Here is a 17,885-nt window from a genome sequence, read left to right as displayed (position 1 = left end):
AGCCTTAAACAGTAGCTATTGTGTTTTCATGCCAGAAATGCTGACCGCAGGAAAGGTGGATTTCTGCGGTGCTTTTGAATTATGTGAACAGTTTAAAATTAGGTTTACCGTGACTGTTCAGTCACATTCACCACTCTGATGGTCTTTCCTCATCTGGGGACTCGCTAACCAGGGCAGAGACTGTGATGACAGCTGGTGGCTTTGCTCTCACCATGCCCTCTGGGGAGGTTTCTCCCTCAGTTTTTCTTAAGGTCAGCACCACCAGGCAAATGTCCTTCACCTTGTATTTCCTTTCCTTCATTAACGGCTTGTAGCTCCCGACTGTGCTGCCGACTCCCTGGGCAACACTAGACCACCTTCCAGAGAGCAGGCCTCTGACCTTGCCCTCTCTCCTCACTGCCTCTCTGAGTGTCTCACTGAAGGCAGGCCGTGATTCATGGAACACGGAGAACGTTTTGCAGCTTTTCCACAGTAGCAAGACTTTATGGGGTAACTGGTCTGCACAGAGGGAACCCAACTAATGTCTGAAAAAGTATTTTTCACTTGCTATTTAACAATCGAAACTTAATATTTAATTTTTAAATTGTGATCAAATGCATATAATGTAAAATGTGCTGTCTTAACCCTTTTAAAGTGTACATTTCTGCAATGTTAAGTACATTTGCATTGTTGGGCAGCGGACCTCCAGAACTGTTCATCTTCCCAAACCACAACTGTACCCATTAAACAATGACTCTTCCTTCCCTCTGCGCCTGCCCCCTGCCCCTGGCAGCCACCACTCCACCTTCTGTCCTACGCATCTGGCTGCTCTAGGGATCTCATGTAAGTGGAATCATGCAGTTGGTGTCTGTGTTGGGATGAAGGTTCACACACGATGTAGCCTATGTCAGAATTTCCTTTCTTTCCTGAGTGATGGTCCAGTGTACGCATGTTTTGTTTACCCTTTCACCCATCAGGAGACTGTTGGGCGGCTCCCACTGTGGTTATTACGAAGAATGCTGTTGTGAACACAGGCCCGTAGACCCCTGCTCCCGCTGTTGTGGGTGTGCATCCAGCAGTGGGACTCCTGGATCATGTGGGAGTTCTATTGTTAATTTTTTGAGAAACTGCCATGCTGTTTTCCATTCCAAAAATTTTTAAAGACATTTATTCCACAGTCAGCATGACAACAGTGACAGCTTGATCGACACCAGCTCTTCTGAAATTAGGCCATTCCTGCTTGTACTGGACAGGGCTGTAAAGGGTTTGTTCTACTTCGTTCAGAGTCTAAACCAAGGCAATGCTAAATTGCATTCATTTGGCTTTGAACATGGTAGTGTTTCTGATTTTTTTCAGTGGATATAGACAGCTCTCACTAAGGGTTGCTTTCTAAAGCAAAGAGCAGCACAGAGGCTACTGGGATTTTACCTGGTACGCTCATGGGAACTATCTTGTGAATCCGAAGGACTCGAGCTTGAACCCTGGCTCAGTGACATGCCAACTGCATGGTTGTGAGCAAGTAACTGAACTTCTCTGAGCATCAGTAATAATATGTACCTTGCAGGGTGGTACAGCCTTGACCTCACAGCATGGTCATGATCACTGTCCCTGGTATCCCAGAAAGAGAAAAGTAGTGATTTCTTTTGGAAGGGGAGAAGGGTGGACTTCACAGTTTGTAATGAGACTGTGTATATAGTCATTAACACAAATTAATGTTGTATCTACCTTATTTCATTTGTCAGAATAAGCAGTAAAGTGCAGGTGATTTTTTTTCCTCAAAGTTTGTGAAAAGTCTTAAGGCTAGAAATTCAAGAGACAGGACAGTCCTCTGCCCCCAGCTCATACACTCCTCAGTCTGGATTCACAGGAAGAAGAGGAACAGGCACTCAGTGTGCTCTCTGTGGTCCTCTGAGACACAGTGTCCAGCCCGGGGGTCCCCAATACCAGGGCTGCTGAGGCTTGGGGCAGGATCAGCCACACAGAAACCAGTCCATGAAGTCCTGCACTGAGGAGATTCGATCCTTGTCTCATTTTTATTCCTTAATGTCTTGCATTGGCCAGGGTCTACTCCCAGGAGTTGTGAAAAGCAAGCCTTGGACAGGACTGGAATGAGAGGAAGCTGCACAGGGCACGTCCCTTCTGTCAGCCAACTGCATTTATAGAGACTCAACAGGGATATCTATTTTCTTATTCCCTGAATTAAAATGATGTGCAAAGAGATCACCAAATCAAATAACTTCAGTTTGGTTCAAGGTTCTGAGAAAACATACACACGGCAGTGTTTCCGCAAAAGAAAATTGTTTGATCTGCTTTGGGTTCTTCGTTGAGTTGGTGTTTTAGGTGTTTCTCATCAAGTCCAGGGGGGGTGTTTTCACGTCCTGTGCGTGACATTGCTCAGCCTCTACTGGGTCGTTGTGGGGAGGATGCTTGTGACTGGGCGGCATGAGCAGCGGTGTTCAGCGCACCTGAGAGCTGGGAGCTAGCCCAGGGAACCCTGCGGTGGCCTGAAATTCTGTTTCTGCCTCATTAACAAATGAATGGTGGTTCTAGGTCAGAGCTGGGAATACTAGAAACAATAGGAAAATAATCTCGTTTAAGACAAAACTGAATAGAAATAGATTATTTTAATTTCATATTGGCATTTTCAAAATGCCATGTGCCATTTTAACATCACAAGTATGAGAAGATTTCTTCTTATTTTTTAGGCAAAACCAAGGGGAGCATAGAGTCTGTGCAGTTTTCTCTCCTGGGTTCATTTCTCTTTTTCACCCCTTGCTAAAATAGCATGGGTTCGGCCGTCTCAACACCTGTCCCATGTGTTCCGTCTGCTCTTCCCACAGGCCACACCCACAGGCGCCTCACTTCTTTGCAGGGACCTGCTGCAAGTCTCCACCTCCACTTTTTCCTTCCTGCTTCCCCATGCTCATCCAACTATCATACACAGTCTTAGCATGCTGCTCTCCACGGCATTCAGGATAAATTTGAACTGCGGACAGACCTTAAAAGAGCACTCCCAGTCCAGCCTGGGCAGGAACTTGCCCTCATCGTACCCTGGCCTGTCCTTGAAGCCCAACACCCGCCTGCACCAAACAACCCCCTCTTGCCCCTCGTCCATACACATGACTTTTTCTCCCTGGGATTTCTGCTCCAACCCCCTGCCCACCTCACCGCCCTCCGAGGAGCTTCTACACTCAGCTGGTGGCACGCCATGTGAAGTCTCCTGACCCTCTTGCCACCAGGAGAAACCAGAGCCCTATGCTGGGTCTCCTTTCCTGAATTTCCCTCCACCTAGGGCTTCCCTCTCCTGCTGGTCATCACAGTGGCTGCCGTGGCTGGTTTTGCCGATCTTCCTCGTGATCCAAAAACTTCTGCAGGTCCAAAGGACCATTGAGTAAGAAGCATTGATGACTTTCATGTTTTCTGTTTCTTCCTTAGAGATGATACCTGACGGAAGTCCCCCTCACACACACCACCCAACCCGGAGTAAGCGGTTGGTCCAAATGCAGTGGGAAAAAAGCATCCTAACTGTACTCATTTCAGCATTAGGTGAAGATCACAGTCCAGGAATGCCCAGAGGCCTCAGCCCCTCTGTACTCCCTGTTTGTGTTGCAAGTTTGCACCATGCCCCGCTACAGTGCTCAGGCAGGGCAGCTCTGAGCCCTTCTGCCCTCTGACAGTCTCATGTGTCTGGATCTGCAGGACTTGTCCTATAAGGACCGACACTGGCATGAGGCCTGTTTCCACTGCTCACGGTGCAAGAGCTCGCTGGTGGACAAGCCCTTTGCTGCCAAGGAGGACCAGCTGCTCTGCACGGATTGCTACTCCCACGAGTACTCGTCCAAGTGCCAGGAGTGCAAGAAGACCATCATGCCAGGTCAGGAACACTCCCTTCTCCCTGGGATACTGCAAAGCACGCTTCCTTTTCCTTCCCCTCCAGCACTGAATCTGGACTCGTGTGATTATTTAAGCAAATGCTTTGTGTCCTCCTGGTGCCGGGCCCAGGGCCAGCAGCTAGGTGTTCATGGAGTGGTGGCCGGAGAGGCGTTCCCAGTCCTCTACTGTGTGGAGTTTACATTCTAGTCTGATGTACACTCCCTGCTAGGTCAACCCAGACTTGGCAGCTGGGTCGGGTGCCAAGGACAGTAATAAAGTGACTTGTCTGTTAAAGGAGGAGGATGGGATTGTGTCTCTTCTTATATAGGAGGGAAGTAGTTTGTTTTGTTTTGTTTCTTGCAGGAGAGAGAAATGTCTCATTTTTAAAAATAGAATGAACAAATATACATGAAATTTTTAAAATAAATTCTGGTTAGGGACACAGAAATGAGGGTGAGGAGAGTAACCCCTGTGAGAGGGGCAGGAGATTTGGACCCTGGACAACTGAGAGAAAGGTGCAGATGTTGCTGAGGCTGGCTCATTGGCCATATATAATCAGTGGTGTGCTCTGCACAGCCAGCCAAGTGTGGCTGGGAGGTAGACTTGCCAGATTTAGCAAATAAGAACATAGCTAATTTTTTAGTATCTGTCCCATTTGGGACCTGTAATCTGGCGTCCCTCCCAGAGAGCTACGAAGAGCCAGGAGAGAACTCTGTCCCTTGCATATCTTCATGACGTGTGACCTCCGGAGAGCAGAAGAGGGTGGAACAGTAACTAGACACCTGGAGCACAGTCAGTGGGCGGCAGACTGGTTGGGGTACAGATGGCCTGCGGGAGGGAACACAGAGCTTGGGGAATGCGTCCTGTACTGGGGCCCAACAGCCCTGAGGGTCCCCCCGCCCAACCCCATCAGGAGGGCACCGAGGGAGCTGCTGTTGAATCCGGCTCAAAACACCAAGCCTCAGAGTGCTTGGGAAGGTGTCTATCCTCAAGACTGGTTCTTTAGTGGGTGAGCATCCTTTAGCTCTGGGAAGGTTTAGAATTACGGGCAGACATGTTAAGAGAGTCTAACCCATACTAATAATGCTGTGCGGAATAATCTGGTGAAGGAAGTGTGGAGTTTAAAAAAGTTGGTCTAAAGAGTAAATTAAGCTTGTAATTCTTATTTGTTTATTGATTTATTATTTTTTAGAGAGAGAGAGAGGGATCCATCTTCTCTGTTCTACTTACTGATGCCTCATCGGTGCGTGTTCCAACCCGGACGCTCAGCCGTGGGTCTGCGCAGCCTTGGCACGCCAGGGCCGCTCTCCCGCCAGCTGAGCTGCCGGCCAGTGCTAGGCTTGTGATTGTCAACGGAAAGTTTCTTGATTGATAAACTGTTTTGACATTTAAGATATCTTATGCTTCCCCATATTTGTAAGTTTAATTCATTTCATTAATAATTACTTAAGAACTCGAAGTTCAGTTGGTTAGTTGAGGTACTTTAAAGGGATATCAAATATATTAAATTTTCAAAAGTAGTTTTAAAGGAGTTTAGTTCACTGCATTAATAAACAGAACCAAACATAAAGGCCCTTTAAAAGTGATTTTTAAAATTCACTATACTCATGAATTCAATAATAGATGTGTCATGTGAACTGAAGGTGAGGGTTTTGAGTATGTTACATCAGTAGATTGAATGCTAATTTTTAAAAACCAAGGCGGTCTGCTGAGTAATCATATTTCATACAGTAGCTGTAGTCATACTATGTGAAGAGAATGAAAGCTACAGAGATAATTTAGAGTTAGACTCTCAACTCTTCAGTAGAAGACTGATTGCCACGCTCTTGAGTTCTTGTTGTATTTTTTGTTTGCTTTGTTTTTGGCAATGAAGATACTGAAGAGTTCTGAGCAAGAAACTGAAATGCGGGAAGTGTTATTTTAAGAAGATATACTGGATAAGAAATCATAAATTTTTTTAAAAGGCAAGGGCACAATCAGGCCTTCAGTCAGATGGTTTCTATTGCTACTTCATTTCTCTGGTCAATACATCTTAAAAATAACTGTGACATTCTATCACGAGGAACAAAAACCCAGAGCAAGATCCTTACAGCCCTGCTGGAGCCACTGTGGCAGCTTCCAGTAGTGTAAAGAATGGGCAGGAAGACTTTTACAAAATTATGTTAACACTGTACATGTTTGAACCAAGGGGCCCAGATGCGGTAATGGTAGAAATTTGAACTAAAGCCCATATAAAAGCAGGGTGACCTGCCATCTTGTCCACAGAGAGTCACGTACAGAGACACAATAGTCCTGACACAGTAAGAACCAAAGATTTAATTAAAAAACAACTTAGATCATGACTAGGTTTTCATGATCAGAGCCCAGGGAAGGTTCCACGAGTGACTCAGAGTGGATGCCTTTAAATCCTTTCCCATCTCCATCACCGTTCCCACATGCACCCGCTCCTCAGGGTCCTCTCCTCGCTGGCTGGTCCTGCCTTCTTCATCCCTTCTGTTCACCTTCTGGATTTGTTTGTGTGCGTGTTTGTCTGTCCTTCCTTAGCGGTGCTCTGCCCTTTTGCAAGTAAACCCTGCGACCTCTCTGCTTCTCCAGTTCCCCCCCTTCATACCCTACCTGGGGGCCAGGTCAGGATAGGAGTCTTTCAGGGGGGCGGGGAGGGAAGACCCAAAGGATGAAGTGTCAGGCTGTGGCTCACCTGGAGCTCCTGGGGCTCATGGGAACCGTACAGGCCGATCTGGCACCTGCAGAGGTGGCCATGGAGCCACCTCCGGGAACAGCTGGTGTCTTCAAGAAGGGAGTTTGTGGTTCATTTGGCAATAGGGCATTGTGCGGGTGTTCACGAATGTCCCAGCTCAGGCACTTTGAATGAGAACTTTGTTAAATCACACAGCATGAAATTGTGAAAGCACTGACAACTTTAAGCTTACATGACCTTCAAATTCATTCACCTGTCTCAGCTCACCAGCAAAAAACCCAGAAAGTTCAATGGACGCCCCAGGCTACAGTTAGTGGCTGAGCCAGGATTGGGGTCCCATTGCCCAGCGTTGCCCCTGCTGCTCTGTGGTCTGAGCAGCCTTCTAGACCCGGTCAGGAGAAAGGTGGACCGGGAATGATGGGTGTGGGTATCACTAACTCCTTCCACTGTGGCAGCAGTGGTGAATTCTGAAGGTGGGAAAACAGAGGACACGCAAGACAAACCTTTGTGGTGCTGGGTAGGCACAGCCTCACTAGCAGGAGTGCAGCACAGCGGTGTTGGTGAATCTCCAGTGAGACAGCCAGGCGTCCGTGCACACACACTGGACGCAGGGTCAGGAGGCCTGTGTTCTCGCTGTGCTTGCTCCTCAGCAGCTGTGTGACTTCAGCCTCTCACAGTTCTTTAGACCTTGGCCTCCTCCCCACCCCATCCCTCAACTCCCCACCTTCAGCCTGACTTTAAAGTAACAGGCTGAGTTACTTTAAATCCAAAGCAGTCTGGCAGATGTGACTTTATGAAGTTTTTCCTTCTGTACCGCCTTCAAGAGTACATTTCCTTTAGTGACTTGGCCTGTTCCTCCAGCAACTCCTCCGACACCTCTCGCACTTGCTCCTGACTGCGCTGAGGGAGTGGTACACGGGCCACAGGAGATCTGAGCCAGTCTGATTTTCTTGTTCCCACCGTAGGGTCCGTCCCGGCCTCTCTCACACCTGTACTCCCAGTCCTCAGGGAAAGGTTAGAAAGTGGCAGCGCTTGGTTTCTAGTCTCCTGTTTTATGGTTCCAATTCTCAGTCAGTCACTGCCCCTCACTGAGATTCCATTTCCCTTTCTGATGAGGTGGGAGGAAAAGACCCAAATCTCAGAAGTATGTCTACAGTGATTCTTAGAAATTAGTTCACAGTCTCAGTCCACAGGCCATTCAAGGCTTTAACCCTTAGCACCAGTCATGACAGGAAAAGTAAACATTTCCTGGGTATTTGAATTTCTTTCTAGAGAAACAGAGAGAGAGAGATTTGTAGTGAGAAATTGGCTCACGCAGTTCGGGGGCCGGCATGTCTGAAGCCCACAGGGCAGGGGGACAGACTGGAGACACAAGTCACAGCTGATGTTTCAGCCTTGAGTCTGAATGTCTTGGAGCAGCAGGCTCTGCACTCAGGCAGGGCCTTTTACTTCAGTCTTGAGAAAAATTTCTTCTACTTGGGAAAACCTCAGGCTTTGCTCATAAGGCCCTTGACTGATTAGATGAGGTCCATCCACATTTGGCAAATCATTCACTTTATTCAAAGTTCACTGATTTAAGAGTTAGTCATGTCTTTAAAGCACCTTCACAGCAACATTAGACTGGTACACAATCATGCAGCTGGGCATCACGGCCCAGACAAGTTGACATGTAAAATTAACCGTCACACCTCCCATTTCTCATGGTGTTTACCAAGGAGAAAAACATTCATGTTAAGATAGCAAATAAAAATCAAACGTTATTTGGTCCAAGTCTCTCCTATTGAGGAATAGGGAAGCTGGGGCACAGCCTTCTAGGCTGTGGGCTCCATGGCAGGAAATGATGTGTGATAATCACAACAGGACCGCAGCCGCTGCTCACAGGACCCTGTTTGTCCTGCACAGTGTCTCTGCAGCTAGATGGCTCCACCTCGTATTATATGACATGACTGAAGCTGAGCAACCAAGGACATCATGAGTCCAGGGGGGACCAATGCTCCCTGAGGCAGGGACAGCAGTGGGGGAGGGGGCATACTTCACTGAAGGGTGAGGCGAAGGTGTGCAGTTGTTGGTTTTCTCTACAATGAGGACGTCTCACTCACTATTGTCTGTGGGTTTAGAAAACAAGGTGGCTGAGCATTTGCTTCAGCTCCATAGCCTGGAGATGTTTGCTTTGTATTGAATTTAGATAGGTAGGACAAGGTGTGTTCTAAATAAAAAAGTCACTCTCTGGGCTCACACCTTAACAAAAGTCAGTTCTTGACGTAGTCAGGAAGCCAGGGTTGTGTGACATACCACAGTGCAAGGGTTCACCAGCTCTCATCTACAAAATCCTGAGGCCCTGTTTGCAGAAATTTCTTGCAGAAGCACCACAGCCTCTGAGCAGGCTCACACCATCACTAATCCTTCACCAAGCTTCTGCTTTGTCGCTTGCTTATTTGAATCCGAAAAAGACATTCCTTCCCTCTGGAGAATTGGTCTGCTGTGCAGATTCCATTAGAAGAAGGAACTTTGCTGCCACCTGCTGCAAAATACTTTTGCAGGTCTGTGTAAATGGTACCTCTCAGATGTGCACCCAACATCTGCTTTGGCCTGGAAGTGCCCAGTGGATTCCCAACAAGGGAATCTCAGGACAGCTTCCTGAGAACTGGTGTTGATAATAAGACTTATTTCAGAAGACACCAAGAGTGCACTTATGTGGCCTTGCTTGGAGTCCTATATTCATTGGCAGACTCCTTGGGCTGCTTGATCAGAGGGAAGCTCAGATATTAAGAGAGCAAGTAAAGACTCTCTGGGCTTCCTGAAAGTCCATTTCCTTCACCAGATTAGGGCCATTTTCCTTCATTATTTGTTCAGATAAGTTTTCAATTTCTTGCTCTTCCTCTTCTCCTTCTGGCACCCCTATGGTTTGGATGTTGGAACATTTAAAGTTGTCCCAGAAGTTCCTAAGCCTCTCTTCATTTTTTTAAATTCTTGTTTCTTCATTCTGTTCTGGTTGAATGTTTGTTTCTTCCTTTTGTTCCAAATCATTGATTTGAACCTCAGTTTCCTTCACTTTACTGTTGATTACCTGTATATTTTGCTTTATTTCACTTTGTGTAACCTTTGTTTCTTCCTTCATTTTGTGACTGAGCTCAGTGAGTTCTGTGAGCATCCTGATTACCACTGTTTCGAACTCTGCATTTGATAGGTTGTCTGTCTGTCTGTCTCTTCACTGCTTAGTTCTTTTTCTGAAGTTTTGCTCTGTTCTTTCATTTGGGCCATATTTCTTTGTCTCGAAGCTCAGAGAGTCCCAAAGAAGTTGGACCCAAGGAGGAACACACCAAGACATAGTAATTAAGTTACCCATGATTAAAGATGAGAGAATCTTAAAAACAGCAAGAGAAAAGGAGAGAGTTACCTACAAAGGAGTTCCCATAAGACTGTCAGCTGATTTCTCAAAAGAAACCTTATAGGCAAGAAGGGGCTGGAAAGAAGTATTCCAAGTCATGAAAGGCAAGGACCTACATCTAAGATTACTCTATCCAGCAAAGCTTTCATTTAGAACGGAAGGACAGACACAGTACCTCCCAGATAAGGTAAAGTTCAAGGAGTTCATTGTCACCAAGCCCTTATGATATGAAATGTTAAAGGGACTTATTTAAGAAATAGAAGAAGATCAAAAACTGTGAACAGTAAAATGACAAGAAACTCACAACTATCAGCAACAAACCTAAAAAACAAAAACTAAGCAAACAACTAGAACAGGAACAGAATCAGAGAAGTGGAGATCCCATGGAAAGTTATTAGTGGGGAGGTGGACAGGGGAAAATGAGAGAAAAGGTACAGGGAATAAGAAGCATAATTGGTAGGTACAAAATAAAATAGATAGGGGGAAGTTAAGAATATTATGGGGAATGGAGAATCCAAAAAACTTAAATGGACAGCCCATGGACATGAAGTAAGTGGGGAGTGCAGGGAGGAAGAGGATAAAGGGAAGAGAAAATAGGAATAACTATAATAGCAAAATCAATGAAATTTATTTTTAAAAAGCCAATGAAGAAGCTATACACGAAGAAAATAACCTCCCCCCACCGCACCAAGACTAAAGTAAATTGTTCTAGAATTTACATTAAAATCCTTCCACCATTTTTACCTAAAATTAAACTGCTTACTACAATTTTCCTTGTTTCAGGATTCATCACCCATTGATTGAATTCCATTGGCTTTGAAGATCCCTGTGTCCCACCCCTCCTTCAAGAATTCCCTAAGTTTTTTATTACTTTATGGCTGGTGGTACTCGAGTGTCTGATCTTGGAAGTACATGTAGAAGCTGAGAGAGTGACCCAAAAGTGACATCTAGTAAAACAATGACATAATGATTCCCAGTGCATATTCTGATTATTTGAGTCATGTACATCTCACCAACTTTCCAACCAACTAAAATACAGCCCTTAGCTTGTTTTTCTGTTTTTTTTTTTTGTTTGTTTGTTTGTTTTTACTTAAAGACTATAGATGCCTGCGCTGTGCTGTGCTGCCTGGCCTGTCTCAAGTGCTGCCACCAGGTTCCTGCCCTTGGCCTCACACCTTTGTTCCTGACCCTAAGTTGAAGTTCTTAGAAAGCAGCATCCTTTCTATGAGCCCAGGGGTTGGCAAATGTTTCCATAAAGAACCTGATAAATATTGTGAGCTTTGTAGGCCACGCAGTCTCTGTCACAGCTACTCGATGCTGCCACTGTGGTGTGGAAGCAGATACAGCAGGTGGGAGTAATGGGGATAGCCTGTTCCAATAACAGTTCAGTTATCAAATGGGCTGCAGTCTAGGTTTGGCCCTCGGGCTGTGTGTTGTGTGCTGGCGCCCAACCTTTTCTGTTCCCTCACCCATCATGCTCCTTTTTTCCCCCAAATCCTTCTATATTTCTGCTTCATACCAAGGGTGCTCACATACATATGTGTCCTGAACCATGTCTTTCAATAAATATATACATTTTTTCTTGTAAAGTATGGGAAAAACATCAACAGGTGTTGAACATTTGCTGTGAATTAGGTTTCAGGGTGAACCAAAATACATTTTGGTTCTCTGTCTTCTTAATCTACTTAAGAAATTATGTAAGCATATCACATGGTAATACTTAATAGTCACTCAAAAGGAAATGTGATGAGTGGAAAATCACTAAACGGGACATACAAGTAGTGTGTGTGGATGTTAATGGTAGCGCTGATGCAGCGCATGAAAGCGCTGAGGTGCATCAGAGCTGGGTTGCACCGCAGCTGCATGAAGTGAGTGATGGAGAGGATCCTCGCTGAACTGGGCTGGAAACACTAGGTTCCTTCACACCCAGCAGTTTCCATCCCACTGAGAAGCAGAGGGGTGTTTGTTAAGAGGTCCCTCTGCTCTAAAATTCATGTTCTGCAAGGGTTAGTCTGAGCTATCCCAGATCGTTCTTTATATTTTGCAGTGCTGAGAGAAAAACAAATATTCTTTTTCATGTTATGTGCATACAAATATATTGAGCATGTACAGATGTTGTTCTAGTAGGGATGTCAAACTCATTTTCGCCAGGGGCCACATCAGCCCTCACAGTTGCCTTCAAAGGGCCAAATGTAATTTTAGGACTGTGTAAGTGTAAGTACTCCTTAATAGTTAAGCAAGAGCTTGGAGCTGCCGCCAGGTAGAAACAAGGTGCTGGGCTGGATAAAACAAGGTAGAGAGTCCGGTTCAGCCCATGGGCCTTGTGTTTGCCACCTGTGTGTGTGTGTAGTAGTGGACCACTGGACACAGTCCCTGCTATGTTCAACACAGAAATTATTCCCATTTAAAGGGGAGCCTTGGAGAGCGGAGTGACTCACTGTGGTCACAAAGTTGGACGGTGGCAGGTTCCAGTGCAGACCGCTGCACTCCCAGGCAGTCATTTTCACAGCCACTCTGTTTCTCCCAACTCTCACCCCAGGGACCCGCAAGATGGAATACAAGAGCAGCAGCTGGCATGAGACCTGCTTCATCTGCCATCGTTGTCAGCAGCCAATTGGCACCAAGAGCTTTATCCCCAAGGATGAGCAGAATTTCTGTGTGCCCTGCTATGAGAAACAGTATGCCTTGCAATGTGTTCAGTGCAAAAAGGTACCTAATCCTCCTCTGGACTTTGCACAATCGAGTCAGCTTGGCTCTGCGGCCCGTCCGCTTGCCCCTTCTGAAAGAGATCACAGCTGCCACAGCTGCGACTCCTGAACCGCATGAAAGTTATGCCTCTTCCACTCTGTGTTCCACACTTCTAATGTACTTCTGTACATTTTGTCCATTGGACCTGTATTCTAGTCTTTTCAGCACTAGAACTTTTATCTCAGATCACAAGCACTATTGTGATCTGAGATAAAAGTTCTTTATCCCTTCCTTCTTCTGGAACATTTCCAGATATTTGCTCAGTGATGAGTTGATATTAAAGAGAAAGAGAACTTACTATGCCAAAGCTGCCTTTGTTATACTGCTCTCCTTGAAGATACTAGAAGCCAGTTGCTAAACTTAGTGAGAAGGAGGGCGGGAGCATGATGTGGGTGGGGCACATCACTAATCACACTTACCCAGCCAGTCTTGTGCTGTGTCTGTCACAGCTCTGTTAGGTTAGAGGAAGCAAAGGAACCCTGCCCCTGTAGAAAGCCATCTCTCTCCAGCTGACCCTATCATGGCAACATCTGTGCCCTTCAGGCTCTAGCTGAGCTTGCCACAGTGTGTCCTCTTACACGCACAGGTCACAGCACTCCTGAGCTGTTCACTCCCATGGCTAACAGTGCCAGTTGTAGAACTTTGTGCAACTTGTTTGGCTCCCGCCCCTTCTGTTGACTGTGCTGCTCTTCCCGTCTCTCCAGCTAGCGTCCTGCCTCGCCTTCAGTCTGTGGGAGGGCAGCCCTACTGCTAGGCTTTGTCCTGGGCCCTGCCCTGCACTGTCCCCTGTCCCGGGTGAGCCTTGGCTAGGATGCCCTGCCTGTCTGCACCTTTTCAAAGGGAAGAGGGTTGCTAATTCAGCCTTTCGTTTCCTTCTCTCATTTCCGTTTTTAAAAGGATTTTTAAAAAGATGTTATTTCTAGAGAGAGAAGTGAGGAAGAGAGGGAGAGAAACTGACGTGTGAGAGAAACATCAGTCAGTTGCCTCACACCCACGTCCCAACCCAGGACAGGCCCGCAAACCCAGGGATGTGCCCTGACAGGAAATCAAACTGGAGACCTTACAGTTTGTAAGATGATGCTCAGCCAACTGAGCCACACCGGTCAGGACACTCATTTCCATTTTTCTTTACTAATATTTTGAATTCAATTTCTCTGTATTCTTTTGTCATGATCATGCTATTTATATAGTAAGTATTCCTTTGACTTTAGATGGAATCTCATTCCTGTGTTTGTATTAGGAATCCTCTTGTCTGCTCAGTCCTTTTTGGTTTTGTTTTTCTTATTAGACCCAAGGAAAGTTCATTTTAGTTGCTCTCCTTCCTCTGCGTTTCCCCCTACCTTACTGTGCTATTTAGTTGAGGAAATAAAGGCACATCACCTTCTGGGCTTCATGCTTGTGTGTGCATGTGGTACTCGGTACACACACCAGCATTCATACCAGAAGCAGCCATTCCTCTTACTGTCTGATGGTGAAGAAGACGGACAGAGTCTGGCTAGATATGCACTCTAATGCCAGACATTCAAGTAGTGTTGACAAGTATGCTTTGGAAAAGAACAGTTGTACCAGAATGTACACCGGGAGCACCTGAAGTAATCTGAGGAGTGAGGGGCCAGGGTCGTGTTTAGGGAATATTCTCTAAGAAACCACCACCTGTGCCAAGACATCTGAGTTAGCTGAGTGATGTGAGGGGGACTGGGGACATGGAATCTGGATGGAGGGAGGGCAAGGGAGTGTACTGCAGATTAAGTAAACATAAATATATGCCTTCTGTCTTCATCTATTTTCCAATGAGTATGAATGCAACAGTATAAAAAGGAAAATAGAGCAAATTGAGGTATCGGTGACCAGTTTTGGTATATCAGGCTTCTGGCAAAAGTTCTAGGCTGTAAGACAGAACGAGAAGGCAGGCTGTGGGCTTGTTTTCTTCCCAGCCTTCCAAGATGCCTGTCCTTCTCTACAGCATCAGCAGGCCCAATCCTAAGGTGTCTTTTAACCTTGTCCACGAATAATAAATAGACCACGTTACACAGGGATCTTTACAGATGACAAGGCCACAGGCCCAGGGCTGTCCAGGAGCAGCGTTAGGATTCAAATCCGTTTCCTTGATGCAGGCTGTGTGGTCTTTACCCTCATGACATCGTCTCCTCCCCAGCGAGAAAGCAGTGCTGCCCATGACACTGTGCCTTTGAGTCCCAGCATTCCTCTGAGGGGCCAAGGGTAATGTCCTAGTCCCTGTATTGCAAGCAGGAACCCCAGGGTCTGCAGCAGTGGAAGGGGCAATAGAGGGGTGATTATGAAGTCTGTGAAGCAGTTTCTTGGTGACTTTTAACCAGAGCTGGATGTTTTCTGGATGAGGATCTTGCATCACTGATGGCAATAGTGGAGGCTAAGGAAGAGTGCTAAGAACAGAGGCCACTCTGCCTTGGGAAACTGACCTTTGCCTTCTTGCCCCCTCCAGCCCATCACCACTGGAGGGGTCACCTACCGGGAGCAGCCCTGGCACAAGGAGTGCTTTGTGTGCACAGCCTGCAGGAAACCACTGTCTGGGCAGCGCTTCACATCCCGGGATGAGTTTGCCTACTGCCTGAACTGCTTCTGCGACCTTTATGCCAAGAAGTGTGCTGGGTGCACCAACCCCATCAGCGGTGAGTGTCTCCAGGAGTCCCTGCTCGGGTTCATAACCCTCCACTCTCCATCACAGCCATTTGAAGGTTGCACAGGCACACCTTGGAGATACTGTGGGTTCAGTTCCAGACACCCTGTAATAAAGTGAGTTGTATTCTTTGTTGGTGGAGGGTCTTGCCTCCAATTTGTCAAAGTCCAACATCTGTGAAGTGCAATAAAGGGAATTACAATAAAATGAGGTCTGCCTGTGTACCTAGATTTTCTAGGTCTCAAAGGTTCTGAGCTGACTATTTTTCTTCCTGCTTTCTTCTCCTTGTTACACTGGACAATTCAATAGATAATGGCTTCCCCCCTAACTCACCCGATCACTGAAAACTCTATGAATGGCCCATTCTTAAGAGGTTTATTATTCTGCTTTTGGTTGTATTATCTCCAGAACTGCAATCTGTGAGTATATAACAACCATATAAGCACAATGAAACTGGAGTTTACAGGGTTAGCAGCTGTACTGGGTTCTTGAAGGTGCTCTAAGCATCTTGAAGAGACTTTTCTGCCACAAGGCCATGGCCGCCTGAGGGCAGAAGGCAACATCCTAAGTAGTTCTTTCATATCCCCCAAAGGGCTGGGCAAAGTGAGAGCCCCAAATTTGGTTGGCTGGCAGACTGGGCATTAGACTAAACTATGAAATATGCTGAGAAATTCAGTATGGGGAACAGATGGCTGGTCAGACTACAGTCTTCTACATGTGCCTTACATATTGCCACACAAACTGGTGACGAGTGTGGGAGGGAAGAGTGAGAAACTTTGCTCTGTGACATTCAGCTGATCCCTGCCCAGAGGAGATGGCAGATACATGCAATATGAACACAGGGCCTGGCTAAGTAGTGTTCCTGTGTGGCTTCACATTTCATACTCTCTGTACTTGTTTGACTTTCTGTTCCCTTACTTAGGTCGAGAACTGAGTTCACCAAACACAGCTAATTCACCTCATATAGAAAGTCCCAGGTCACTAGAGTAATTCTCATCTCATATGTATTCCAGAGCTCATATATCCATTGAAATGATAAAGAAAATAAGCATAGCATTTAAATTATTCTATATTAAGACACCCAATTACAGTAATTTATACACCAGATTTCCCTTGGCAGCATTTGGAGGGAAAAATGAAGTCTATTGCTCTCATGTATTAATCCTTAATGCTGTTTTGAAGTAACTTCTGTAGAAGTAAATGTTATGAAATTAAGGTTTATAGTGCAATATAATCTACATCAAAGCATTTTTAAATGTAAAATATCAGGTATGTATGTTAATTGTGGTTATTACAATTGTAGCACTGGAAAAAAAAAGCACTAGAAAAACAGAATGAAATCTTTACTCCGAAAGAGGAGAGTTGTCTGAAATACAGAGACTAATGCTCAAGGAGACTTACTGAGGAATTTTGAAATTGCAGCTAAAATGTACTTTCAGCTAGACTCCCAAACAAATGTGCAAGATTGTGAGTCTAGATTAAATTTCTAATAGATCCTTACTTAGTGCTTTTTTCCTTTAACAAAATTTAAATGATTGTAAATAAATTTGATGTTTTCCATTTTTTTCTGTGCAGTGATGCTTAATTCAGTCAATCATTATTCAGAGTTTGCATTTGCAAATCTACCTACTCATCAACATGTATTTGTGACTCCAATATCAAAACCTGTGGCACTTTCATGCTCATTCGCAGACATGCACAAGTAATGGTAAAAATTGGAGTCATCTGATGCAAACATTTCCCAGTCAAGGTGCAACGAGGTGACACTCTACCTTCTTGTTTCAACTCATGTTGGAAACAAGGGTCCTTTTTATGGTCTGCTTAGTGCCATGTTTTTTGCATTTTTTGGTGCTTTTTGTTGGCATGTTCATTGCTTAAAATGGCCCCTCAGGATAGTGCTGAAGTGCTGTATTTCCTGAGCCCAGGAAGGCTGTGAGGTGCCTTGTGTGGTAAATAAGCTTCCTTCAGGCTTGAGTAACAGTGCTGTTGGCCATAAGTTCAATGTTAATGAGTCAACAATATACGCTAACTATGAGTCTTTAAACAGAAATAGACATAAAGCAAGGCTAAGTACTGATGATGGAAATGTTGTGACCAGAGGCTCTTAGGAACCTCACCCTGTATTTCTCATAGGAGCAGGAGTTCAGTATATGCTAAGCCATTGTTCACAATGACTTTATAGAACAGACCTATCTCAAATAATGAGAATTTACTGTACATACATCTTGCCCTTTGCAGGACTTGTTCCCCTGGGCCTGTGTTTAGATCTCATATCTATCACTTGCCCCCTTTGCTGTCACTTCAAGAAAACAGTGGGCCTTCTAAAAGGAGGCTTGGAACCTGGGACAGCTGCCCAGCACAGCTCCCATCGCTAACATCCTTTCCATCATTTCCCTCCCAATGTTTACAGTGGAGCAGGATTTATCAGAGAAAGGAGAAAGAAGAAACATGGAACAGTGGAAATGCTGGCAGACTTGCATTCAAGTGCCAGCCCTGTCACTATCTAGCTGAGGGAGGATAAGCTCTAAGGCTTCAGGTCTCTC

General features: G+C 45.6%; 1 protein-coding gene across 2 annotated transcripts in view; it reads left to right on the top strand.

The window, feature by feature from the left end:
* The window catches only part of FHL2 (four and a half LIM domains 2), a 69,157-nt gene that overhangs the window by 47,191 nt on the left and 4,081 nt on the right, over positions 1-17,885 (top strand). For both annotated transcript variants that reach the window (XM_037134264.2, XM_037134265.2), the window contains exons 3-5: positions 3,679-3,853; positions 12,478-12,647; positions 15,148-15,334. In XM_037134264.2, coding sequence (XP_036990159.1) covers positions 3,679-3,853; positions 12,478-12,647; positions 15,148-15,334 — 532 coding nt within the window. The remainder of the gene's footprint in view (positions 1-3,678; positions 3,854-12,477; positions 12,648-15,147; positions 15,335-17,885) is intronic.

This window comes from Artibeus jamaicensis, unplaced genomic scaffold (assembly GCF_021234435.1).
Source record: "Artibeus jamaicensis isolate MK-2021 breed Jamaican fruit bat unplaced genomic scaffold, CSHL_Jam_final contig_384, whole genome shotgun sequence".
Taxonomy (NCBI): domain Eukaryota; kingdom Metazoa; phylum Chordata; class Mammalia; order Chiroptera; family Phyllostomidae; genus Artibeus; species Artibeus jamaicensis.
This window is presented reverse-complemented; position numbering and strand designations above follow the sequence as displayed.